General features: G+C 45.3%; 1 protein-coding gene and 1 long non-coding RNA gene across 4 annotated transcripts; one reads left to right on the plus strand and one right to left on the minus strand.

Moving 5' to 3' along the window:
- Positions 1 to 451: 451 nt before the first annotated feature.
- LOC110500833 (zinc finger protein 219) lies at positions 452 to 27,876 on the minus strand. 3 transcript variants are annotated; one of them, XM_036957821.2, is made up of 7 exons: positions 27,703 to 27,876; positions 16,132 to 16,216; positions 14,260 to 15,768; positions 8,570 to 9,431; positions 8,016 to 8,108; positions 5,393 to 6,284; positions 452 to 5,232 (listed from the first exon to the last, which is right to left on the minus strand). In XM_036957821.2, the coding sequence occupies exons 3-7, from the start codon at positions 15,763 to 15,765 to the stop codon at positions 4,836 to 4,838; spliced, it is 3,750 nt and encodes a 1,249-aa protein (XP_036813716.2). In that variant the 5' UTR covers positions 15,766 to 15,768; positions 16,132 to 16,216; positions 27,703 to 27,876; the 3' UTR covers positions 452 to 4,835. The 3 variants fall into 3 exon arrangements, with proteins under 3 accessions (XP_036813716.2, XP_036813715.2, XP_036813717.2); XM_036957820.2 differs by having other exon boundaries at positions 7,962 to 8,108; positions 27,703 to 27,875; XM_036957822.2 differs by lacking the exon at positions 8,016 to 8,108.
- Positions 5,091 to 11,709, plus strand: LOC149973071 (uncharacterized). Its single transcript, XR_016490288.1, has 3 exons — positions 5,091 to 5,228; positions 5,401 to 5,548; positions 10,169 to 11,709. It is a non-coding gene; the product is annotated as an uncharacterized LOC149973071 (long non-coding RNA).

A 27,876-nucleotide genomic window follows, 5' to 3' on the forward strand; every position in this document is an offset into this window, starting at 1 on the left:
GTTGTCGTGCACATTGAGTAGACATACTCATTTGATAACATAATTTAGCATGACGGCACACTGCACTGTGATGATTCAATGGTGTAAAGACACATGGATGCTGAAAACCGCTGAAGTCCCATCACTACATAGATCTGGGTCATATGTATCAAGCATCTCAGAGTATGAATCCCCCCTGGATCAGTGCAGCTTTTTAAGGTCGTAATTAATATAATTATGATAATAATAATGAATATGGACAGTGGGTACCTGATCCTATATCAGCACTCCTACTCGGAAACAATTGTGAATCCGGCCCCTGGTTCCTCTCAAGGTTTCCCTATGGAGTGTTCTGTACGTTTCTTTACGTTTGTCACGCACACACGCACACGCACACACACACAGACATTGAAATAACAGTATAAATAGCATAAGAGAAATGACATGACTCACAAAAATAAACTGTCAACCCTTTTTTTCCTTTGTTTGCATTTATTAATGTATCTCTAATGTGTGTGTTTTTTTAAAATCTGTCCACAAACTCATATTAGTCACTACTATGTTAGGTTAGGTCAGTTTTTCCCTCACTGCAATGGCAGTCATCTACACGAGAGCCCAAACCCAGCACTCCCTTCCACCTCTCCAACAGACAGTGGCTTTGTTCCAAATGGCACCCGATTCCCTATATAGTGCCCTACTTTCGAGGGCCCTATGACCTATGTCAGTCACACACACTGCAACAGTACTCTAACATCTGCACTTCAAAATGCATGTGAAACTAGGAAATTATGGGTCAACAATATAGTTAGGCACCGGTTAAAAGATTTATAGCATATTTCAGAGAGATTCCTTGCAAGAAGCAATTTAGGAAATATTTCAGATGAACCATTGACTGTCTGGGACATTCACATTTTCACATTATGACATATTCTGTGGGTAATTTAAGATCATGATGTAGTTTACATTCACTGGATCGAACATGTTTGTCAGTTGGAGGGCAGTTCATTTAAATGATTGGCGGGTCACTTGTACTATCCTTGGCAAGCCACTTGTCCTATCTGCCAATGGGAGGGAGGAGTGGGCGGGACCAGAGCTTGGGTTTGCGCTCTCTTATTAAAAACACATCTCTAGTGCTATCTGTACAACATTCAACAAGACATTTTTTTTTCTTATTATTTTTTTTCCTCTTCTTCTCCTTAATAATGCCAAAACAATAATAATAATTTTAAAAAGAAGAAGAATAGCGTTACTCCATCTCATCGGGCATCGAATGAACGAACGTACGAACATCACACAAATTGAAAATACAAATCTAAGAATAAAAGGCCTCAATACCAGATAGTACACATCATCACCTTCTAATGGTGCCAGAGAGAGAGAGAGAGAGAGAGAGAGACAGGTTACGGAAGAGAGAGAGAGAGAGGTTATGGAAGAAAGGAAGAAGAGAGAGGTTAGGGAAGTTGAGAAAAAAGAAAAGAGAGATGTACACATACATTAAAAGGATAGAGAGAATGACAATATAATATCTTGATAATACCATTGAATTATATTATCTTAATTTAACGTGTTTAGTGTCCCCATGGACAGGTTTTGGCACCTAATTCTAAGATTTATCCATTAAACTTTGGCTTTGGTTTGCCACGGGTTAGCTGAAATCAACCTTGTTTCCTACACTGGGGGCTACTAGCGATGCTAGCATTATGACCTCCAAGTGATATTATGTCTGATGGTAAGAAATTGTTCAAATAAGGCAACAACCCACTTGGCCCCTGTCGAAGTTGGAGTGACAGACAAGGAGAGGATAAAATAAGTCAAGAAGAATGAGGTGAATAAATAGGTGATATACTAGGGGAAAGAGAGATGTGGGCTAAGTGCTTTTGGTGAGCTTACAAAATACCAACTCCAGGAAGTGCTTGACACAGAAGGCACGGTGGCATTGACACTACAGGTTATTGTCCCAAAGGACACCCTATTCCCTAAATAGTGCACTACTTTGACCAGGGCCTATATGGGAATGGTCCTGGTCAAAAGTAGTGAACCATATAGGGAATAGGGTGTCATTACGGGTGCAACCTAAGTCTTTAAGAAAACACCACTTAGGGAACTGCTAAACTCATATAAGGTGCTCTAATAAGGATAGAAGTAAAACACATAATGCACATAAACCAAAAGTAAGACTGTGGTTCCAATCCCAAACTCTCGCCTACAACCAATGGGGTTAGGTTCCAATCCCAAACTCTCGCCTACAACCAATGGGGTTAGGTTCCAATCCCAAGCTCTCGCCTACAACCAATGGGGTTAGGTTCCAATCCCAAGCTCTCGCCTACAACCAATGGGGTTAGGTTCCAATCCCAAGCTCTCGCCTACAACCAATGGGGTTAGGTTCCAATCCCAAGCTCTCGCCTACAACCAATGGGGTTAGGTTCCAATCCCAAGCTCTCGCTGTCAACCAATGGGGTTAGGAGGGCGAGAAGGAAAGACTTATCCAATCAAATAATTTTGTGACGTTTACAATCGTAAGTAGTTTATTTAATTGTTTTTATGATGAAATGTTTGCTTGTTCACTGTGTGCAGAACATGCTGTGTGTAGTACGATGCGCTAAACCAATACCGTGGCTATAGTACAAATTGATCAATCAAAATTTGGCAGAGATGAATATTTTTATATATTGTGATGTAAACTTGAGTCTCATCCAAAGCACTTAATAATACAATGATAATGTTTTGATTGGATTATAGATTGATTGAATGCTTGATTGATTGATTGGGCGAGTGGATTGAAACTGCAGCTTTTACACTCCAACAGAAAGTGACACCTTACATTTTCTTTAAAAAAAAAAGTTTGGTCTATCGATAGTCAAAATAAAAACAACTACTTTGGGAAATTATAAACCTTGCACAGTGCTCTTTATAGACATGACATTCCGACTAGTCTTTTCCTCACAACAACAAGCCTTATAGTTTTTTATCATTACCTACTGTATATTCATAACCTTCTCTGTAAGCTTCTCTTCTTGAAATGAAAATAAACATAGAAAGTTATTTTTTATTTTCTTCTTGTCTTTACAAAAGCTACACATATTCTACTGGGATGTATCTAAGGATTTGTTAATGTTTTTAATGCTTACTCTTCTTTCCCGTTCTTCTTCACTTAAAAGAAAGAAAGACAGAAATCTAGTCATCTAAAAGACGGCATACCCCAAGACTACAACAGTTTGCTTTCTTGAGTCCTCCGCTCTGTGAGGGAACTCACCCTTTTCTCTCATCCATTTTTCCTTCCCCTTGTTTTTTCTGTTATTTTCATCATAAAAGGAATGGAAGGAAAGAGTGTGACACGGTCGTGGAGTCTTGGTCACCTGACCAGACGTGCCAGCTGATTGTGTTCAGGATGCACTGTCCGTCTGTCTGTCTGTCCTGTGTCCCCCAAAACAGACTTTTGCTTTGTTTCTGATTGTTTAATGGTCCATTGGCCACCACGACAATGTAGAAATAACCGTTAGACCACGTCTGACTCTGAACACGCTGGTATTTCTGCTGTAAATGCTGACCTCTGACCTTTAACCTCCCTTTTCACTTATTGACCTTTCACCTTGACCTCTTTTCATTCATATGAATATTTCTTGATGTTTCATCTTCATCGACTAAGTGCTTTATAATTTTTTTCCACAGAATCCACATAGAGATGCTACCGGTCTCTTGTGAAAAGAGAAAGATCCACACCAGCTCTTTGTTTAACACTACAGATTTCTATTCACAATAGCCTAGAACCAATTTTTTACATATATACTTTAGCTTTATACTGTATTCTCAGATATCATTGTTCTATAAGAGCCCAGAAACAGAGGGCTATACTGTAGAACTCCCTTGACGACATTCCAAACATAGACAGGCACTAAACTGAGGGGAAAACAGGAAATGACAAACTGTTCCCATGGTGACCTCGGAACAGCAATCTGACCAATGAGAGGCAGTGATATCAGGGTCAGGGGTTACCTTATCCCTAATCATTGCCATCTTCATCTGGTAAAAAGTTGCTCCTGTGGTGTTATTTGTTGTAGACAGCTGGATAGCTTAGTTTGAGTTGACGGCTTGAATGGTTGTGGTTGAACCACGGTTATCGAATCAGTGCTCTTGAACAGACCGTCATATGAACTTGAAATGTCAAAGTGACAAGGAGTGGTATCTTATCTAAACGGCAGTTGGGATGAAGTTTGGCTTCTTTTGACACTTGTTCTGCTAAAGTATAACTAATCAACAACGTTACTCATAGAAGTAGTATTATTCTCAAAACATGAAGTATAAGGTCTGATAAAATCATTTTTGTGTTCTCCGGAATGGTAGAATGTTACAGTTTATTTGTTCTCACATAGTAATATTAAGACTTAACAGCAGCCAGAGGACGATCTCGAGCAAATCATCACAATTAGCCCTCTTGATAGGGGATGGAATGGAAAACAGGAAACTCTGGAATATAGAACTCAAGGCCTCAAAAGTCCTGAAGAGAAAGGATTCACACTGCACTGTCTGTATGTACAAGGGGGGTTGTGGTTGGTTGAGAAAATCAAGAGGACTGCACTGAACTCCCGGGATGTAAATATTAAAAGGCGAGAGAAAAATGTATGATTTTTTTCCTTAGGAGAGATGATGTTTACACAACCCTCTCAATGGAGGTGCATCTCAGTCCGTGGTCCTTAGTTATACTTGTCAGCGGACTTACCATGTCAATGACCCTGAACTGCTGTATGTAAGAGAACAAGGAAGTGATATAATGACCCCTAACATTTGACTCCTACACTTCTGCACTGTCTAGTTGAACTCCCTCTTCCCATCTCTCTGCAGGATGATGCTGTTGCCGTTTAGTCTCCCATCACTGCTTCCTCCTCTCGTGTAAGACGGTCAGAGCCGAGGGCAGTTGACATGGATAGAGACATCCTCATCCCATGCTCTGTAGGGGAATCCCCTGGACTACTGCTCTCCCTTTCCAAATCCTCCTCTTCTCCTTCCTCCTCTTCTTCCTCCTCTTCCCCATCCTCCTCCAGCTTGCCTTCCTGCCCCAGGCCAGCGAGGCCACTCCTTGTGTTCCTGGGTGTGGTGGAGGCCTGGTTAGAAGCCTGCAGGGGGTGGTGGAGATTGTAGCTGCCCTCTAGGTCCACTTCCTCTGGGGTGAGGCCATTCTCCATCCCTCTCTCCCTCTCCACCCTGGATGAGGCCCATTCATCGAGGGGGGCCCTATCTTCACTCTCGCTCAGGTACCTAGGATAGGATAGGGACATCAGTCTACTTGCAATGACTGTAATATGTTTTTTTCCCCCTACTAAACTTAGTTGAATGCACTAACTATAAGTAGCTCTGGGAAAGAACCTCTGCTAAATTATGAATATGCAAATATAAAATGTAAACACGCATCTCTTACCTCCACAGGGCTAGGGGGTCTGGGTCAGCCCGGGGTTGGGGTGGCCTCTGGGGCCCGTGTTCTCCCAGGGAGCTGGGGTTGTGGGCCCCCCTCTTACGCCTGGACTTGCTGGTGTGGTTGACCTGGAGGTGCATGGCCATCAGCTCGGCTGAGCAGGTACGGAAGGGACAGAACAGGCACTGGTTAAGGGTGACCCCTGTTCCTCCTCCTCCTCCACCACCCCCTCCCGGTACTCCATCCTCCTCCAGACCTCCGAGCCCAGGGGAGGGGCGGCGGGAGAGATCCAGGGGCTGGGACAACAAGCCTCCCTCCTGGGTGCCCCGAGCTGATCCCCCTCCCATCCGCTCCCTCCCGTTAGCTGGCACCATGCGGCTGGTGGTGAGTGGTTTGCGACGAGACACTTTGGGCGCCTTTGGCGGGGGCGGGGTGGGGGTGGAGGTAGGGGACTCCCCCGTCCACCCTCCCTCCATCCCCCCCTGGTACAGCGCCCCCATCACCCCGGATAGGTACCGGTACTGGCTCTCCAGATCTGCCTCCCTCAGTCCTCCCATGGCCTTCCCATGGTCCCTGTCTCTCTGCTCGGGAAGGCCCAGGATCCAGGGCTGGTGCTGGTTGTGCCTGGAGGATGCGGTCTCTGCCGGGATTCTGGCGGCTGAGCCATGGGTGAAGCTCTGGGGCCGGCGCTGTTTGGCCATCCCATCCCTTCCCTCCCCCCGTGGAGCTCCTCCACCACCTCCCAGAGAGGCAGAAGTGAGGCCGGGGGAGGAGGCGGTGGATGAAGAGGCCCCCATGGCGTTCCTCTGTTCTCTGTGGTGCCTCTGGAGATGGTACTTTAGAGAGCCTGATTGGGTTCCCGCGTAGTCACAGTGGGGACATTTATACGGTCTCTCCCCTGAAAGAGGTACATAAACTAGTTGTGGTTATCAAGGGCATATAGTAATGGAGGAATGTCAGTAGATGTTACACTATACTATACTATACTATGCTATGCTATACTATACATGGAGAGAAACATTTGTATTGTTCTAATTCTGCACAAAAAACAAACAATTTATACAGGACCCCTAGACAAAATATGGACCAGCCCATCTGGTATTTGCCTGAACTGCCCTACGCCTAGTCTGTTTCTGACCACAGAGAAAAAAAACAACAACAATTATATGGACCTTGATTCCTGGATTTCTGCTATGGAATAAAAGAGGGGAAACTATAGGGTTCAAGTATTATATGAGCTTGTAGTACCATATTACAAACCACAGATGGCAGTATCCCATCACAATCTAAAACCCTGATTGGCTTTGATAAGGAGGACATTAGATTAAAAACCCCATCAGCCTCGGAGGTGTTGAAAGTGATTATTGCTAGTAGCAATTTACTTAAGTATAATGATTCACCTAATTAATTACAACAGACAGAGGAGATGGTCACATTTAGGACTCAGAAACACTTGAGAACACATGAATTTAATGGCACATGTAAATGTGGTCAGTGTGCATGTAGTTAAGGTTTAGTGTTCTAGAGTAGATTGTATTGTTAGTGATTATTTGCTGAATTCCAAATGGACCTCTAGCCCCTACTTCCTAGCCACTCTGAGATCTCATTGGACAGGTAGAAGCAATATGGCGACATTTCCATACAGCCGATCAGAAGGTGAGATGAAGCCACACTACATGACCAAAAGTATGTGGACACCTGCTCGTCAAACATCTCATTCCAAAATCATGGGCATTAATATGGAGTTTGTCCACCCTTTGCTGCTATAAAAGCTTCCCCTATTCTGGGAAGGCTTTCCACTAGATGTTGGAATATTGCTGCGGGGACTTGCATCCATTCAGCCTCAAGGGCATAAGTGAGGTTGGGCACTGACGTTGGGAGATTAGTGCTGGCTCGAAGTCGGTATTCCAATTCATCCCAAAGGTGTTTGATGAGGTTGAGGTCAGGGCTCTGTGCAGGCCAGTCAAGGTCTTCCACACCAATCTCGACAAAACATTTCTGTATGGACCTTGCTTTGTGCACGGGGGCATTGTCATGCTAAAAAAGGAAAGGGCCTTCCCAAACTGTGGCAAAAACACAACAACGAACAGTTCTTGTGCTGGCGTTGCTTCCAGTGGCAGTTTGGAACACGGTAGTGAGTGTTGCAACCGAGGACAGACGATTTTTATGTGGTCTGTTCTGTGATCTTGCCTACCACGTGGCTGAGCCGTTATTGCTCCCAGATGTTTCCACTTCACAATAACAGCACTACAGTTGACCGGGGCAGCTCTAGCAGGGCAGAAATTTGACGAACTGACTTGTTAGAAAGTGGCATCCTATAACGGCGCCACGTTGAAAGTCACTGAGCTCTTCAGGAAGACCCTTCTACTGCCCAATGTTTGTCTATGGAGATTGCATGGCTGTGAGCTTGATTTTATCAATCATCTCAGATCTACAGGAGTGCATTGGCCCTAGGTTGTATAGACACAGAATAAGTGTCATAAGCCCTAGGGTGTAGGATTTAGGGGCTAGGGGTCGATTTGGGATCCAGCCATTGTTAGGTGTGTTGGGGGTTGGGGGCTAGTGGCAGGCTCACCTGTGTGAACTCTCAGATGCACTTTAAGGTGATGGGACGAGCGGAAAGCTTTACCGCAATAGGGGCAGTCTTTCACCCCTGTGCCTCGCACACGCTCCCTAGAAGTCACAGACGAACCTGAAGATGACCCAGATAGACCGTTCTCTCCTGGAGAGAGAGGAAGGGTTGAGAGAGAGAGAGAGAGAGAGAGAGAGAGAGAGAGAGAGAGAGAGAGAAAGAGAGAGAGAGAGAGAGAGAGAGGGAGAGGGAGAGGGAGAGAGAGGGTGGGTGCGAGGGAGAGAGGGAGAGAGAGAGGGAGGGAGAGCCGGAAGAGAGGGAACAAGGGAGGGAGGGTGAGAGAAAGGGTGATGGAGTAGAGACAGAGGGGGGAGGGAGAGAGAGGGGGAAAGAGAAAGAGGGGGGAGAGCAAGAAGGGGAAGATGGAAGGGAGAGAATAAGAAAGTGGTATTGATAGTTAATTGCATTGCTAGACGCTACTCTCACACTCTGCTACTCTCCCACTCTGCTACAAGCTTTTTATTTGTGTCCTTATTCTCTCTAATGAAAATGTCAAATAAACGGGAGACATGTTGCGGACGTTTTGGAGAGGTGAAGCCATGTCACTGTACCTTGGAACTGTGACATCACTGAGTGGAACCCTCCTCCGGCTGCTGACTGATGTTGAGGTCCACTTTGAAGTTTGGACTCCTGTCTTCCCTCGCTACTACCTTCTCTCCCACCTCCTCCTCCTCCTCGTCCTCCCCCACTCCGGCTCGCTCCTCCATCCTCCTCTCCTCCTCCGGCGTAGCGCGGGGGGTGACCGTGGTTCTTATGGGGCCGCTGGACGTGGACGCGGGCGTGCGCCACCACCTGCTGCAGGCTCCGGAACAGCTTCCCACAGTCGGGGCACTCCCATGGGGCTCCGGAGGACGGAGGCTCCTCTCGGGGATCCAGACCTCCTAGGTAGGCCCTGACCTGCTCAGCCTCCCCCACCACGGAGCTCCTGGATGGGGCTCGGTGCAGGTGCTGGGTCCTCTGGTTCTGCCTCTGAGCCTGCTGGGCTTGCTGGGCCTGTTGAGCTGCTACTAGGCTACGGGCTACCAGCTGCCACATGGCGATCTGGTCCCCTCCATCTGCCGCTGCCTCTCCTCCTCCTCCCCCTCCTCCTCCACTCCCATTCCCCATCTCCGCCACCTGAGCCACGGCCTGCAGCCGTTCCATGCAGCTGGCGCCGCCACCGCCATCGCTGGGCAACCCCAGGTAGCCCAAGATGGCCGATTTACTAGAGACTCCGGCGCCGTCCCGCTCAGCCCTTGATCGTCCCCCTCTCCCCCCTCCACCACGAGCCAGCAAGAGACTGGAGTAGAGAGCGTTGAGGCCCTGGCTGGTGACCGAGCCTTTGGGGCCTCTATGTTCAGCCCCGGCCACAGGAGCCACCAGCCCCCCCAGACCCCCCAGACCTGCCTTCAGGCCCAGCTTGTTGAGGTGCACCTGTAATAGAGGTCATAAAGTCACTTGTATAATAAATGCCCAATGTCTTCAATCGTTTGACACATGCAATTATAGCATAGACTAGGGTTGCAAAGGGTTGGAAACTTTCCGGTAAATTTCCAGAATTTTCCCAGACATTTTCCATGGGAAGTTAAGCCCGGGAATTTGGGGGATTTTGTTTAAATTCATCAGAACAGTTAGCTTATAACAGTGAACCTTTTTTTTGTGGGATACAGACAAGGTAATTCTAGGTCTTGTGGCATATTTTGGTTAAACTATCCCCAATTCAATGGAATCGCAACCCTCTGCATGCACAGTGCATTCTTCCATCACATGTACAGCTGATTCTCAAGATCTTGCACACTGATGAGACGCTATTGCTCCCACGCTACTACACTGTCTGAGACAAGAACTACATGCTTTCTAGTAAGTTTTGATTACAATACTGGGTGTGGTGAATATATTTTATATGACATACATACTTTTTGGTTAACTAGTAAATAGTAGCCTACAGCAAAGTAATGTTTAAATCATTTCTAACTTGTTAACAATTTCTGCTAGTTCGTTTTTGCTACCATGTGGGTTTTTGCTTGCTTGAGCCTACTAGTGTTAATTCACCTGTTTGCATACATGTTTATCTTACAAAGGAGTTGTTTAATCTAACTGCTTAACTATTTATCTGTACATGGAATTGTATTTGTTTGTTTTTTTAACTCATTTTTTTCTAATATTTACAGGAAAATGCCACGGGCACTATCTGATGTGTGGAGACATTTCACTGCAGCATATGTAGAAGGAAAAGCTGTGTACATTTGCAAATACTGTGCCAAATCATATTGTGAAGAATGCAACAAAGATGCAGAATCATCTGGCCAAGTGCATAAAGTTCCCTCAGCGCTCATAACAAGCAACCCCTGACAAAAGTCCCTCTACTTCTATTCGAGGTGAAAATGATGAATCAGACACCTTATCGATAGCAATAGCTCATGGTCCTCCTGAAATTATGACTCAATCGAGGAACGTAGTCAGATAAATGCTGATGAATGTCTTGCTCAAACTGTGTATGCAACTGGTTCACCTCTGTTGCTCACAGGCAATGTGTATTGGAAGAGATTTCTGAATGCTCTTTGCCCAGCATACACCCCTCCAACCAGACATGCTTCACATACTCATTTGCTGGATGCTGAGTTCAACAGCGTTCAAGTGAAGGTCAAGCAAATCATAGAGAAAGCAGAAAAAATTGCAATCATCTCTGATGGGTGGTTGAATGTTTGTGGGGAAAGGAATAATGAACTACATAATCTCAACCCCTCAACCAGTATTCTACAAGAGCACAGACACAAGGGACAACAGACACACTGGTCTCTACATTGCAGATGAGCTGAAGGCAGTCATCAATGACCTTGGACCACAGAAGGTATGTGCACTAGTGACAATGCTGTGAACTTGAAGGCTGCTTGTTCTAAAGTGGAGGAGTCCTACCCTCACATCACACCCATTGGCTGTGCTGCTCATACATTGAATCTGCTCCTCAAGGACATCATGGCACTGAAAACAATGGATACACTCTACAAGAGAGCCAATGAAATGGTTAGGTATGTGAAGGGTCATCAAGTTATAGTAGAAATCTACCTCACCAAGCAAAGTGAGAAGAATAAGAGCACCACATTGAAGCTGCCCAGCAACACCCGTTGGGTTGGTGTTGTCATCATTGACAGTCTCCTGGAGGGGAAGGAGTCTCTCCAACAAATGGCCATATCACAGTCTGCCGATATGGATAGCCCCATCAAGAGGATCCTCCTGGATGATTTTGGGAGAGTGGTAAGCAGCCTGAAACTCCTGAAACCTATAGCAGTAGCCATTGCACGGATTGAGGGAGACAATGCCATCCTGTCTGATATTTAGACTCTGCTTGCAGATGTAAGAGAAGAAATCCGTACTGCCCTGCCCACTTCACTGTCGCTCCATGCAGAGGAAACTGCAGTTCTGAAATGCATAAAAAAGCGTGAAGACCTCTGCCTGAAGCCCACACATGCGGCAACGTACATGTTGGACCCCAAGTATGCTGGCAAGAGCATCCTGTCTGGTGCAGAGATCAACAAGGCCTATGGTGTCATCACTACCGTGTCTCGCCACCTTGGCCTGAATGAGGGCAAGGTTCTTGGCAGTCTGGCGAAGTACACTTCCAAGCAAGGGCTTTGGGATGGAGATGCAATATGGCAGTCGTGCCAACATACAGTGCCTTGCGAAAGTATTCGGCCCCCTTGAACTTTGCGACCTTTTGCCACATTTCAGGCTTCAAACATAAAGATATAAAACTGTATTTTTTGGTGAAGAATCAACAACAAGTGGGACACAATCATGAAGTGGAACGACATTTATTGGATATTTCAAACTTTTTTAACAAATCAAAAACTGAAAAATTGGGCGTGCAAAATTATTCAGCCCCTTTACTTTCAGTGCAGCAAACTCTCTCCAAAGGTTCAGTGAGGATCTCTGAATGATCCAATGTTGACCTAAATGACTAATGATGATAAATACAATCCACCTGTGTGTAATCAAGTCTCCGTATAAATGCACCTGCACTGTGATAGTCTCAGAGGTCCGTTAAAAGCGCAGAGAGCATCATGAAGAACAAGGAACACACCAGGCAGGTCCGAGATACTGTTGTGAAGAAGTTTAAAGCCGGATTTGGATACAAAAAGATTTCCCAAGCTTTAAACATCCCAATGAGCACTGTGCAAGTGATAATATTGAAACGGAAGGAGTATCAGACCACTGCAAATCTACCAAGACCTGGCCGTCCCTCTAAACTTTCAGCTCATACAAGGAGAAGACTGATCAGAGACGCAGCCAAGAGGCCCATGATCACTCTGGATGAACTGCAGAGATCTACAGCTGAGGTGGGAGACTCTGTCCATAGGACAACAATCAGTCGTATATTGCACAAATCTGGCCTTTATGGAAGAGTGGCAAGAAGAAAGCCATTTCTTAAAGATATCCATAAAAAGTGTTGTTTAAAGTTTGCCACAAGCCACCTGGGAGACACACCAAACATGTGGAAGAAGGTGCTCTGGTCAGATGAAACCAAAATTGAACTTTTTGGCAACAATGCAAAACGTTATGTTTGGCGTAAAAGCAACACAGCTGAACACACCATCCCCACTGTCAAACATGGTGGTGGCAGCATCATGGTTTGGGCCTGCTTTTCTTCAGCAGGGACAGGGAAGATGGTTAAAATTGATGGGAAGATGGATGGAGCCAAATACAGGACCATTCTGGAAGAAAACCTGATGGAGTCTGCAAAAGACCTGAGACTGGGACGGAGATTTGTCTTCCAACAAGACAATGATCCAAAACATAAAGCAAAATCTACAATGGAATGGTTAAAAAATAAACATATCCAGGTGTTAGAATGGCCAAGTCAAAGTCCAGACCTGAATCCAATCGAGAATCTGTGGAAAGAAACGATAACTGCTGTTCACAAATACTCTCCATCCAACCTCACTGAGCTCGAGCTGTTTTGCAAGGAGGAATGGGAAAAAATGTCAGTCTCTCGATGTGCAAAACTGATAGAGACATACCCCAAGCGACTTACAGCTGTAATCGCAGCAAAAGGTGGCGCTACAAAGTATTAACTTAAGGGGGCTGAATAATTTTGCACGCCCAATTTTTCAGTTTTTGATTTGTTAAAAAAGTTTGAAATATCCAATAAATGTCGTTCCACTTCATGATTGTGTCCCACTTGTTGTTGATTCTTCACAAAAAAATACAGTTTTATATCTTTATGTTTGAAGCCTGAAATTTGGCAAAAGGTCGCAAAGTTCAAGGGGGCCAAATACTTTCGCAAGGCACTGTATCTCATCAGCCACCAGGTGGAAGGGACTTTGTGGATCTGAGACTCTTTCCCCTGTTGCCTCCATCATCCTCCAAATCCCACCAACATCAGCCGCCTCAGAGCGCAACTGGTCCTTGTTTGAGAACACACACACCAAAGCATGCAACAGGCTGACCAATACAAGGGTTGAAAAATTGGTGGCCATCCGGGCAAATTTGAGGCTTTTTGAGCCTGACAATGAGCCATCCTCAACAAGGTTGGAAAGTTACAGTGAAGATGAGGCCTCAGAGTCTTGTGTTCAAGAGGTGGACATTGAGGAGGTCCAGGGAGAAGACATGGAAGCCTGAGATGAAGACAACCAAAGCTTTAGTTTCTAGACTATCATTTTATAGATGTATGTCGAAAACGTTTTTGGGAGATGCGATGGGTCATTGGGGGTCATTCAATATTCCCTTTCTTTTGTTGTTCAGTGAAATCATCCCACGTGAAGAGTCAACTCATGTAATTAAAGTTCAATTCATAACTACATTTGTAAAAGAAAAATATATTGGAAGGATTCAATCATTTGCAATTATGTTTACTTATAATAAGGTAAAAGGTTTATGTTTCTGTCTCCATATGATATGGTATATATATCCAATGCAAAAAAACATCTACATTTAAATATTAATTTGCATATATTCCTATTAATTCCCATATATTCACGTTAATTCCCACGGAAAGTTTCCACCTCTGTATATTCCCCAAAATGAGCAACCCTAACATAGACCCTAGCATAGACACACACACATACCAGTGGAGGCTGCTGAGGGGAGGACGGCTCATAATGATGTCCGGAACGGAGAAAATGGAATGGCATCAAGCACCTGGAAACCATGTGTTTGATGTATTTGATACCATTCCACTGATTCCCCTCAAGTCATTACCCTGAGCCCGTTCTCCCCAATGAAGGTGCAACCAATCTCCTGTGACACACACTAGGTTACCTACCTTCATGTGGTTCTTGAGGAACCAAGGCTCCTTGAAGCCACGGCCGCACACCTGACATTTGTGGTCCAGAGAATCCTTGTGCTTCCTCATGTGGCCCTTCAGGAACCAGGACTGGGTGAAGCGCTGGCCGCACGTCTCACAGCGGAAGGCCGGCAGAGGCGGAGCCCCTGGGGCCAGGGTGGGGGTCGGGTTGGGGGTGGGAACGAGAGTGTCTGGGATGGGTGTGGGGATGATGGCAGTGGTGGTGGTTATGATGGGGTGGGGGTGTCTGGGGGTGTAGGGGGGCAGGGCGGGGAGTTCCACCGGGGGAGAGAGGGACAGGGAGGGGTGGCTGTCGTGGAGGTGTGCGGCCAGGCGTTCTTCCTGGCTGGCAGAGAAGGAGCACAGGGTGCACTTGTACGGGTTGTGGAGGATGCGGACGTGACGAGACAGCTCAGAGGCCGTGCGGAATTTACCCTTGCAGGCGTGGCAGCGGAATGCGGGCGCTGCCACTGTGGCCAGGGCGGCTTCTTCTAAGATGGCAGGACCTGTGCCACCCAGGCCGCAGGAAGAGGAGTAGGGGGAGGTGAGGGAGAGGGGCACCTCCTCGGTCAGCGGAGGGCTCAGCGGTGTGCTGTCATCCATTAGGAACGGCTGGAGGGTCTGGTGATCCACCTGCAGAGCCTCCTCTAGAGCATCCCCATCCTCCCCTCTCAGTCCCTGGGTTAGAGATACAGACAGCAGGGGACTCTGGCGGTGGCTGTGGTGGTTCTGTCCCACGTCGTTGTGGTTCTGGTGGGCTTTGAGATGCGCCGTGGACCCTGTCCCAATGATGCTCCCGGTCATGGTGCCGGTGTTGCGGTACAGAGCTGAGGCGCGGCGGTCCCGGTCCAGACTGTGAGCGCGGGCGTGGAGCGACAAGATACTCTGGAAGCGGAATCTCTTCCCACAAACCAGACAGGGGAACTTGAGTCCGGCCGCTCCCCTAGAAACACCCTTCCTCCCGGGCAGAGACCCTAACAGACTCCCCCCGTCCTTATGGAAGAGCTGGAGGTCTAGCTCATCACTACAGGTGGCACCCTGCTGCCCGGAGGACAGGGCCAGCTCCAGGGCCCCGAACCCGGGGAGAGGGGCCGATGATGTCGGAGTGACCGGAGGAGAGCTCTCCGAAGAGGGGCTACACACCTCCGGAAGACCCCCCAGGAAGAGAGCCACGGCCGGGGTGGGGGACGGAGGGGCTGACAGCTCATCTTCATCCTCCTCCTCTTCCTCATTGTGGTGGTTGAGGGGGAAGGAGGAGAAGGGGAAGTAGGGGGTGGTGTCTAGGGTGTTCGACAGGGGTTCTGGTGTGTGGGACAGGGCTGAGGGGCTATGGGCTAGGGGCAGGTCCAGGGGGCTGTGTGAAGGGGAGAGGTGGGAGGTAGAGTGAGGAGAGGCCTGGGGACTGTGGTCCAGCGATGGTAGTGTTGGGGGTGACTGGGGCAGCTCACATGAAAGAGCCAACACACATTCAGGAGGAGAATCCATTCTCTGTGTGTGAGAGAGAGAAAAATAGAGAGAGAGATAAAGAGAGAGAGAGAGGTAAAGAGAGAGATAAAATGAGAGAGATAAAGAGAGAGAGATAACGAGAGATAAGGGAATGGATATAGTACAGGAGGAAGACACTTCGGACAATTGAGATGAACCCGTTTATGGTAGGAATATATCTGTATTTCAATGGAAATGTAGTCCTAAGAAGGAGTAGTGTGGGGACTCAACACTGTTCTGTGTACTGAGGTCAGAACAGGTCAGTAGGCTATTTGAGGATAAAGGTATGATGATGCAGTACTGACCAGTACTGTGTGTATGACTATGCCATGCTTGACTATGTGTACAGTTAGTATGGGGACTCACCAGTCGTGTGTTTACTGCTATTCCATGTTTCAGTTTCTTGGCAGACGGGGGACACACTGCTTTGACGGCCACCTCCTTTAGTCCTCTGGGGAACACATACATTCAATATGTTCAAACATATGTTTAAAAAAGATTTTAAACCAAACATATTGCAACTCACCCTGCTGCATATCCCATTACACCAAAAATAACATAATGTCCTGCCTGCCTGCGTCTGTCTGTCTGCCTGCCTGCGTCTCTGTCTGTCTGTCTGTCTGTCTGTCTGTCTGTCTGTCTGTCTGTCTGTCTGTCTGTCTGTCTGTCTGTCTGCCTGCCTGCCTGCCTGCCTGCCTGTCTGTCTGTCTGTCTGTCTGTCTGCCTGCCTGCCTGCGCCTGTCTGTCTGTCTGTCTGTCTGTCTGTCTGCCTGCCTGCCTGTCTGTCTGTCTGTCCGCTTGCCTGCCTGCAGGTGTGTGTGCTTCAATGTGTAACAGGTGGTCGGTCACCTGTTTGATGTTGCAAGATACATTGTGTACTTAACCATATGTTTGATGTCTGTATATGATATATGTGTGTGTGTGTGTGTGTGTGTGTGTGTGTCCATGTGTGTGTGTTGGTACGTGCATGTCCGTACATGTGTGTGTGTGAGCTAAGGGCACCACAGGACATGGACTGTCCCAAACAGGATGGGCGCGAGATGTTTTGACTTCCCCACACACCCTTCCTGTGAACACATACAGCAGCAGCTTCATCAGGAATGGACATACACACACACACACATCCGAGCCTAAAGAAACACAACCAACCAAACACACACACAGAACACATACAACCACACATAACAACACACCTACCGCATTTGAATTTATTCATGTACTACAAGAACAGACACTAAATATATTTCAGACATGTGTTCTACCCACAACTGTAGTGATAGAGCCGAGAAAAAACATTACAAACACACGATCATCATCATTATGGCCAAACACTAGTACCCTACATCTATGTGTTCATATAGACAGTATGTCTGTGCGTATTTGTGTGTGTCAGCGCGCCAGAATCACAAAGACATTCTCATGTATCCAGTTGACATTTTAGCTCCGCCATGACTAGCAGGGATATCACACAATATCAATCATATATCCCCTCTCTCGCTCTCTTCCTTCTCCTCCCTCTCTTCCCTCTCTCCTTCTTAATCCACCGTTATTGTTCCTTCTTCCCCGTCTCTATTTCTTTCTCGCACTCCCTCCCTCCCTGATTCCATACTCCTCCCATCCCCCTCTCTTTCTCTCTCCTTCTCTCTCTCTCTCCCTCCTCCCTCAATTATTCACTAATTTTCTTTCATTCTCTCGCTCCCTCTTTCTTTCTCTCCTGCGTTGGAGCCAGTTGGCACAGTGCCAGGGAATGCTGATATCAGCTGGTAGATTGGGGCCTGCCAACATGGCGAGGAGAGAAAGGAGAAAAAGAAGAGACAGACAGTGAAAGAGAGAGAAATGGGGGGAAAGAGAGAGAGGTGGGGAGGCAGAAGAGAAAGAGAGAGACAGCGAAATAAACATAACCGAATGAAAAGATCCAATGGTGATGTGATTTGCATTTTCTAAATATGAAAAAAAAAAAAAAGGCTGATTGCGAACTGGGGTTTTGTTGTAGGTAGGTATTCATGGTGGTAGCGAGGCGGTGGACAGTGTGTGTGTGCGGTGTGTGTGTGTGTTAGTATCGTCTGATGTGATGGCATTATCATATTAATATCAGCGTCACCACTGCATTGTTCTGCCGTGACAGCGGCCACTGTGCCCAACCAGCCTTGTCATACCAATAAAGCTTCTCCAAATGTGGATAGATGGAGAGAGGAGATAAGGTGCTAGACAAAGGGGAAGGGAGAGAGAGAGAGAGAGAGAGAGAGAGAGAGAGAGCGAGAGAGAGAGAGAGGTACATGGTGTGATCAACCAACACAAACAAGTAGTACATGTAGATTTCAACACAGCTACAATTCATTTGATTCAGATGACGAACGTGTGCTTGATCAGATTCCCCCAACGGAACTGTAACAAAGCATGCACTAACTGACGCCTACGGCTGATTTAACCAAGACTTCTGAGCGCTTAAAATGACTCTTATGTTTTCCATTACCATCGCACACACGCTCGCACACACGCACATTCTTTTAGCTGTACATATTGACAGGTGTTTGGGCCATATACTCTATGTGGAAGTTTGTATAGATCATGTCACGTGCTCATATCACTACGAACGTGTGTAGGTACAGTGTGTGCGGTACAGAGTATGTGTATTTGTACGACTTTAGATCTCAGTGTACAAAGAATGTACCAACGTAACTATATTTGTGGTTTTGAGCAGGACACAGTTCAAGCAAGTCAGTACACGGTGGTTATGATTCTTCATACAGATGGAGGATCTTAATTTGAGCCAAATTGCTACACCAAGTAAATAATGTGAATTAATATGTGGATTATAATGAATGGACATTTTTTGAAGGGGTTTATACATTTTTCGTTAGGGCAAATCATGTCTGACATTTTATAGTAGAGATAACAAACTTTAGAATACTTTTTTACCTTGACTATACGACAAGTTTGCATTTCATGCTGTGCAGGAAAACACTTAGGAACAAAAAGAGTGATCAAATTAAGATCTTAGGGTGTGGATCCTAATGTATCAAAGATAATGTTTAAAGGCTCATCATAATGTTAACTGAAGGCAGCTGCTGAGAATCAGGATATCTATGGACAGATGTGTGATGGGGGTCATAGGAGCGCTTTCGTCTAATTTGTTATGGCCCTTAGGTACTCGTTACAGCAGAGTAGTCGACAATGTGTGCTGAATTGCATACACTGCCGTTCATACATACAGTTGAAGTCGGAAGTTTACATACACTTAGGTTGGAGTCATTAAAACTCATTTTTCAACCACTCCACAAATTTCTTGTAAACAAACTATAGTTTTTACAAGTCGGTTAGGACATCTACTTTGTGAATGACACAAGCCAATTTACCAAAAAATGTTTACAGACAGATTATTTCATTTATAACTTACTGTATCACAATTCCAGTCGGTCACAAGTTTACATACACTAAGTTGACTGTGCCTTTAAACAGCTTAGAAAATTCCAGAAAATTATGTCATTGCTTTAGAAGCTTCTGATAGGTTAATTGACATAATTTAAATCAATTGGTGGTGTACTTGTCGATGTATTTCAAGGCCTACCTTCAAACTCAGTGCCTCTTTGCTTGACATCATGGGAAAATCAAAAGAAATCAGCCAAGACCTCAGAAAATAAATTGTAGACCTCCACAAGTCTGGTTCATCCTTGGGAGCAATTTCCAAACGCCTGAAGGTACCACGTTCATCTGTACAAACAATAGTATGCAAGTATAAACACCATGGGACGACACAGCCATCATACGACTCAGGAAGGAGACGTGTTCTGTCTCCTAAAGTGAAAGTACTTTGGTGCGAAAAGTGCAAATCAATCCCAGAACAAGAGCAAAGGCACTTGTGAAGATGCTGGAGGAAACAGGTACAAAAGTATCTATATCCACAGTAAAACGAGGCCTATATCGACATAACCTGAAAGCCACTCAGCAAGGAAAAAGCCACTGCTCCAAAACCCCCATAAAAAAGCCAGACTACGGTTTGCAACTGCACATGTGGACAAAGATCGTACTTTTTGGAGAAATGTCCTCTGGTCTGATGAAACAAAAATAGAACTGTTTGGCCATAATGACCATCTTATGTTTGGAGGAAAACGGGGGAGGCTTGCAAGCCAAAGAACACTATCCCAACCGTGAAGCATGGGGATGGCAGAATCATGTTGTGGGGGTGCTTTGCTGCAGGAGGGATTAGTGCACTTCACAAAATAGATGGCTTCATGAGGAACGAAAATTATGTGGATATATTGAAGCAACATCTCAAGACATCAGTCAAGAAGTTAAAGCTTGGTCGCAAATGGGTCTTCCAAATGGAAAATGACCCCAAGCATACTTCCAAAGTTGTGGCAAAATGGCTTAAGGACAACAAAGTCAAGGTATTGGAGTGGCCATCACAAAGCCCTGACCTCAATCCTATAGAACATTTGTGGGCAGAACTGAAAAAGCGTGTGTGAGCAAGGAGGCCTACAAACCTGACTCAGTTACAACCAGCTCTGTCAGGAGGAATGGGCCAAAATTCACCCAACTTATTGTGGGAAACTTGTGGAAGGCTACCCGAAACGTTTGACCCAAGTTAAACAATTTAAAGGCAACGCTACCAAATACTAATTGAATGTATGTAAACTTCTGATCCACTGGGAATGTGATGAAAGAAATAAAAGTTGAAATAAATCATTCTCTCTACTATTATTCTGACATTTCACATTCTTAAAATAAAGTGGTGATCCTAACTGACCTAAGACAGGGCATTTTTACTAGGATTCAATGTCAGGAATTGTGTAAAACTGAGTTTAAATGTACCTGGCTAAGGTGTATGTAGACTTCCGACTTCAACTGTATGTAGGATTTGGGGGTGTTTCCTTAAGTGTGTGAGTTTGTGTACCTGTTTTTTAACTGTTCTTGTCAGTGTGTGCGTGTCTACAGTTTATGTGTCTTGTTATTAGTGTGTGTGCTGCAAATACTGTATGCATATGAAGGCCAGTGTGTTCAAATGTGTGTGTGTGTGTGATCGAGCCTATGTGTGTTTATGTGGGTGTTAGTGCGTTTGTGTGTCTGATTTCTTACGTGTGTTTTTAAGTGTGTGTATGTGTGAGTGAGGGCCTGTGTGAGGGAAAGTGTGTGTGTGTTTTCTTCTCTCTGTGTGGTACAGTAACTCAGGGCCTGCTGTAGTTTTTATCACCGTGGTCACGCGGCAAAACTTCCCCACAGACGGGATTCATTTCCGGGCTTTCACCTTTCCCTGAACCCCCTCTCTCTTCTTTCCCTCCCTCGCTCCCCTCACTTTATCTGGCTTGCACTTTTTCATTACCGCTCTTTTTTTGTTCTTTGGCTTCTCTGAATGGAGGGTGGATTGTCTGACTTCTCTCACTCGCTGTGTCCTGATTCTTGACCTTTGGCCTCACTTCACCGCTTTCTTTCCTCCTCTCTCTGTTTTTCCTTCAACTGGCAATGTTTGGTTGGGCACACCGTTGCTAAACTTTATGCAATAGAAGAAAACGTTTCTGTCTACTGGACACGACCCCGTTCTTGCCTCCTCTCCTCTTTATAGTTATCATCCAGATGAAGAGAAGTATGTGAAGGGGCATAAGACTATGCAGAATTAATATGTAGGCTATGAATGTGAACTGGAAGTGTAATGCATTAACCCGATTTTTATGCGACCGTGCATTAAAGAGGTCAGATCGTCTTAGCAGACGCATTCCATGGATGAGTCCCTCAATCAAACTTCCAAATATGTAGATCCCAACTCTATAAGGACATAACACTTTATAAAACTAGAGCAATTAGGCCAATCTAAGCTCCAACGTGTCCTCATTACGACTTCTATGTGTAACAAGTGTTACACCTTCTGTAACATTTGTGTGAGTGACTTTTAGCTACATCAACTGGTAGTTTGAGCCCTACTGGTCTGGACCAGACAGATTCCATAACATCATGAATATTGATGTTGGCTAGGAGACTGAGTGGTCAAGCAGCAAGCTGACCCCTAGCTTACATTCCCTAGCTAACAGTAAGTTATGATCCTTATAACGGTCAACATACACTGACTCAGTTTTACCTCATTTCTGTCAGCATTTTAAATGTGCAACCAGAGGGAGAAAAAAATTGTAGACCACCTTTACTCCACACACAGAGACGTGTACAAAGCTCTCCCTCACCCTCCATTTGGCAAATCTGACCATAATTCTATCTTCCTGATTCCTGCGCACAAACAAAAATTAGAGCAGGAAGCACCAGTGACTCGGTCTATAAAAAAGTGGTCAGATGAAGCAGATGCTAAACAACAGGACTGTTTCGCTAGCACAGACTGGAATATGTTCCGGGATTCTTCTGAAGGCATTGAGGGGTGCACCACATCAGTGACTGGCTTCATCAAATAAGTGCATCGAGGACGTCGTCCCCCACAGTGACAGCACGTACATACCCCAACCAGAAGCCATGGATTACAGGCAACATTTGCACTGAGCTAAAGGGTAGAGCTGCCGCTCTCTGCGGGACTCTAACCCGGAAGCGTATTAGAAATCCTGCTATGCTCTCCGACGAACCATCAAACAGGTAAAGCGTCAATACAGGACTAAGATCGACTCGTACTATATCGGCTCCGACGCGTCTCGGATGTGGCAGAGCCTGCAGACTATTACAGACTACAAAGGGAAGCACAGCCGAGAGCTACCCAGTGACACAAGCATACCAGACTTTCTGAATAACTTCTATGCTTGCTTTGAGGCAAGCAACACTGCAACATGCATGAGAGCATCAGCTGTTCCGGACGACTGTGTGATTACACTCTCTGCAGCCGATGTGAGTAAGACCTTAAAACAGGTCAACATTTACAAGGCCACAGGACCAGACGGATTACCAGGACGTGTACTCCGAGCATGCGCTGACCAGCTGGCAGGTGCCTTCACTGACATTTTCAACCTCTCCCTGTCTGAGTCTGTAATACTAACATGTTCCAAGCAGACCACTATATTCCCTGTGCCCAAGAACACTACGGTAACCTTCCTAAATGACTACCGACCCGTAGCACTCACGTCTGTAGCCATGAAATGCTTTGAAAGGCTGGTCATGGCTCACACCAACACCATTATCCCAGAAACAGTAGACCCACTCCAATTTGCATACATCTCCAACAGATCCACAGATGATGCAATCTCTATTGCACTCCACACTGCCCTTTCACACCTGGACAAAAGGAACACCTACTGTATGTGAGAACGCTATTCATTGACTACAGCTCAGCGTTCAACACCATAGTGCCCTCAAAGCTCATCACTAAGCTAAGGACACCTGGACTAAACACCTCCCTCTGCAATTGGATCCTGGACTTCCTGACGGGCCACCCCCAGGTAGTAAGGGTAGGTAACAACACATCCGCCACTGATCCTCAACACGGGGGCACCTCAAGGGGTGCGTGCTCAGTCCCCACCTGTACTCCCTGTTCACTCATGACTGCATGGCCAGGCACGACTCCAACACCATTGTTAAGTTTGCTGATGACACAACAGTGGTAGGCCTGATCACTGACATGATGGGAGGATGTCAGAGACCTGACCGTGTGGTGCAAGGACAACAACCTTCCTCAAGGTGATCAAGACAAAGGGGATGATTGTGGACTACAGGAAAAGGAGGACTGAGCATGCACCCATTCTCATCGACGGGGCTGTTGTGGAGCAGGTTGAGAGCTTCAAGTTCCTTGACGTCCACATCACCAACAAACTAACATGGTCCAAGCACACCAAGACAGTCGTTAAGAGGGCACAACAAAACCTATTCCCCCCCAAGAGACTGAAAAGATTTGACATGGGTCCTCAGAAGGTCTATCCTCAAAAGGTTTTATAGCAGCACCACTGAGAGCATCCTGATGGGTTGCATCACCACCTGGTATGGCCTCCGTCCACAAGGCACTACAGAGGGTAGTGCGTACGGCCCAGTACATCACAGGGGCCAAGCTTCCTGCCATCCAAGACCTCTATACCAGGCGGTGTCAGAGGAAGGTCCTAAAAATTGTCAAAGACTCCAACCACCCTAGTCATAGTGTTCTCTCTGCTACCACACTGTACTGGAGCGCCAAGTCTAGGTCTAAGAGGCCTCTAAAATAGCTTCTACCCCCAAGCCATAAGACTCCTGAACAGCTAATCAAATGGCTACCCAGACTTCTACCCCCCCCCCCCCCCCCCCCCCCCCGGAACTCTCTGTTATTATCTATGCGTAGTCACTGTAATAACTCTACCTACATGTACATATTACCTCAATTACCTCGACACCGGGGCCCCCGCACATTGACTCTATGCCGGTTCCCCTTGTATATATCCCCGCTATTGTTATTTACTGCTGCTCTTTAATCATTTATTATTCTTATCTCTTACTTTTCTTATTTTCTTAAAACTGCATTGTTGGTTAAGGGCTTGTAAGTAAGCATTTCACTGTAAGGTGAAACGCTACACCTGCTGTATTCGGCGTATGTGACAAATGAAATGTAATTTGACTTATAGTGTGAGTCCCAAATGGTACCTTAATCCCTATTTAACGCACTACTTAAAGTAGTGCTCCATATAGGGGAAAGGGTGCCATTTGGGATGCATCCATAGTATACTTAAGCAATAAGGCACGAGAGGGTGTGGTATATTGGCCATATACCACAAACCCCCAAGGTGCCTTATTGCTATTATAAACTGGTTACTAACGTAATTAGAGCAGTAAAAACAAATGTTTGTCATACCCGTGGTATACGGTCTGATATATCATGGTTGTCAGCCAATCAGCATTCAGGGCTCAAACCACCCAGTTTATAATTGGCCTCATCACACTAACTCTAAAGTTATGTGATACAGCCTTTGCTTTCACCTATCTAATCTTGTTGGATCAGAGGTTACCGGTCTGATTACCTTAATTACAGTGTAATGACAATGTAAGTACACATTGTTATATACAACTATCTGCAATATGTTAATTCAACCATTAAAGGTCTAACTCTAAGAGGAGTACTTGCCCTAGTCAGGTTTCTTTGTATGCTACAACAGCATTGAATGTTTTGAGAGCTGAAAATGTGAATGGGATATGCTACTCTAAACTTGCTGAAGGGCTAGGAGTGATTGCTTGTACAGGTCTACTAGTATGGGTTTATACTACGCTGCAGAAACATTTTCGAACCGAATTCAGGCAGAGAAGCAGTCTTTACATGTCACCATGCACCCTCACTGAGCAGGTGTCTGTCTGTCTGTCTGTCTGTCTGTCTGTCTGTCTGTCTGTCTGTCTGTCTATCTATCTATCTATCTATCTATCTATCTATCTATCTATCTATCTATCCCACAGAGCCTTAATGACCCAATTAAATCAATCAGTGGCTTGATTGGAATGCTCCTTGAGTATGTGTGAAACAGAGAGAGAGAGAGAGAGAGAGAGAGGGAGAGAGCACCTGGATGTTGCATCCCTCAAGTGTTGTTCTGAGGAGGTAGGGTACAAGACAGTAAGAGACAGGAAACATAAATTACCATAAAAATCATGAATTCTTCCCACTGAATCCAAGCCCAACGCTCTATCTTGATTTTTAACAGCATCTAAAGATGACACACTCTGTCCCTCAAATGATGGCACTTATTGAAAAGTGTTAAAATATTAAATAATAAGATACCTTTTAGGGAGCTAGAGTGTATCTAGTTAAAGTTGGACTGTTTGCTTCAGGTGGGAAATCCCAAACTAGACTGCAAGCTGAAAATGTCAAAAAAGAAAAAGAAGGCTGTACACTTATCACATTACATTGATTTCCTGTGGACACATCTAAAGTGTTGAATCAAACTATGGTATGTAGTAGGCCTATGAAAACTGGGCATTTAAACATGTCTAAAACATGTTCTGTCGCTATGGGGTTTGAAACACAGCGACCGGAGTCTCGCTCTTCTCCGGTCACCACAGATGACACGTCTGCCTGTTATCTGGAGAGGAATTTCCTGCTCTCCCTTATGATGTGCGTCAATAACGTGCAACCATTTTCAGTCGCTCTTTCCCCTGCCTTCTCTCTCGCGGCCATCTCAATTAAACAGCCACATTAATGAAATAAATAACTATCAACAAACAATGCGCGGACGCCTAGTCTACATAACGTCCAAAAAACGAGATTAGATTAGTCATTTTCGCAGCTGCTCTTTAGCTGTTAAAATATTATTAAATCCCCTAAGTGGACATAGTAACACGATTGTTTAATCTCAAAGCCGTTGACGAGTCACGGTCGTTGCCTACTCTCTGTGTGTCATGTATATCGCTCCCCCATGCTCCATCCATTTTGTTCCTAAATTTTCTATAACAAAAGACTGAAAGGGAGGGGAAAAGACATGAGTGTTGCGGGGAGAAATCGGAGGACGAGAAAAGTGCCATCATGGATTTCATCTTGAATTTCGCTGCCAACCTCCCCATCCATCCCCCTCAAACTAAATCAAACATGATCACATTTTATCCAGCACACGTAGGCTACAGAAAACAACCCTATAACTTATATCAACCGCCGGGAAACAACTTGTATTTTCAGAATGAGATGTTGCACGCAACACACTTGCTACTTTCTTGCGAAATCACTGTAGCCCAAAGGAGAGAGGTAGTCTATGGCTACAGTGAAGCTTGCACTCGTAAGAGGTGACGCTAGGACAAGTTTACCGGTTGTAATAGTAGTAGCCTTGTAATAGTCGTAGTAAATATAGTAGTAGCATAGTGGGAGGACTATGGTTTTAAAAACCGTTGGATAGGCCTACAGCTGGATAGGTGTAGCATGGACGAATAGATTAGGCTACCTATTTAGGCTACATCTGGTTAAATTGGTCATCTTAAAAACAATGAGCCGTACGTAAATGCGTCTCCAACAAAATAATTATCCTGGTTTATCGTCTCTACCTAGAACGTTCCTACGTTGCAGCTTTGTAAATCACACTCGAACATGTAGTTAACCCAAAAATAAAACGGAAATCAAAGAACATAGCGATTGATCAAATTTGCAACTTATTTTTTGTCAAAAGCTACGATATACGTTTTCATGTTGTGAATTAAACCCGATGTGTAGAGGCCTATGCATGGATGAATGCAATTGGCATATCTTCTGCAGTAGCCAATGATTGTATTCCTTAGGCTATAGCAATACATTTAATACAGAACTTTGTGTTAGTTTATAGGTTAGCCTACTTGTGCGTTCACTTTAGTTGACTTTTAGTGCACTTCAAATAGCATAACGTAATTCAATTTACAATTTACAAACCATTTTTACGGAGTAGGCATACGTTATCCGACAATTCAAGTAGTACATTTTAGGCCCCAAGTTATAACTGAAAATAATCCATCATGATATAGAATCCGTTCTCACTTTTGTCATGTCACCGTATAGGGCTAACGCATGCAGACGGTCGGCCACGCGCGCACATACAACACCGGCTTCATACATGACACACAGAAAAGTGCCGAAGAGTGCATGGGAACATACATGCAGCACACACACACGCCACACACTATAGTGCAACCCGCCAATCACTCTCAACAATCCACTCACAATACAAACACATTTCGTTGGACGGTGTATACCATGTGTATCCCGTAGCCTACATACCGACTAATAAAACTTGAAACATAAAAACTGTAATGTGTGTAAAAAAAAAAATGTTTTTAAAAAGCGAGATAAAATGGAGCTACAATGCGCTTCAATCACTGCAACTATAGGGTGATTACACGGATTTGCAAAAAGAAAAAGTCGTCGTCAGATATTTGTTGTTCATGGAGACAACAACAAACGCGACAAATACAACAATTTTGGAGAGGTTTTACTATAGTGCTACACAACCGCAGTTCCATACCACCCTATATAAAAGTGCACATGTAAACGTATGGATAGTATTTATTGTAAATTAACTAGATATTTATGATGAAAGTAAGACTCTATGTACTTACGGGAGAGGCGGCGGGCGGATTAATGACAGGACACGTCATGATTACGTTTCACTTGAATTAAATACATTACGAGTTGGGGAAAAAATGGAAATCAGGGGTTGTTGTATACAAGCATACGCCGTTTTCCCCCTCCCTTAGCTCACCCTGTTCTCCTCCTCCCTTTCGCTCTCTCTC

This window comes from Oncorhynchus mykiss, chromosome 21, assembly GCF_057628025.1.
Source record: "Oncorhynchus mykiss isolate SJ-2025 chromosome 21, ASM5762802v1, whole genome shotgun sequence".
Classification (NCBI taxonomy): domain Eukaryota; kingdom Metazoa; phylum Chordata; class Actinopteri; order Salmoniformes; family Salmonidae; genus Oncorhynchus; species Oncorhynchus mykiss.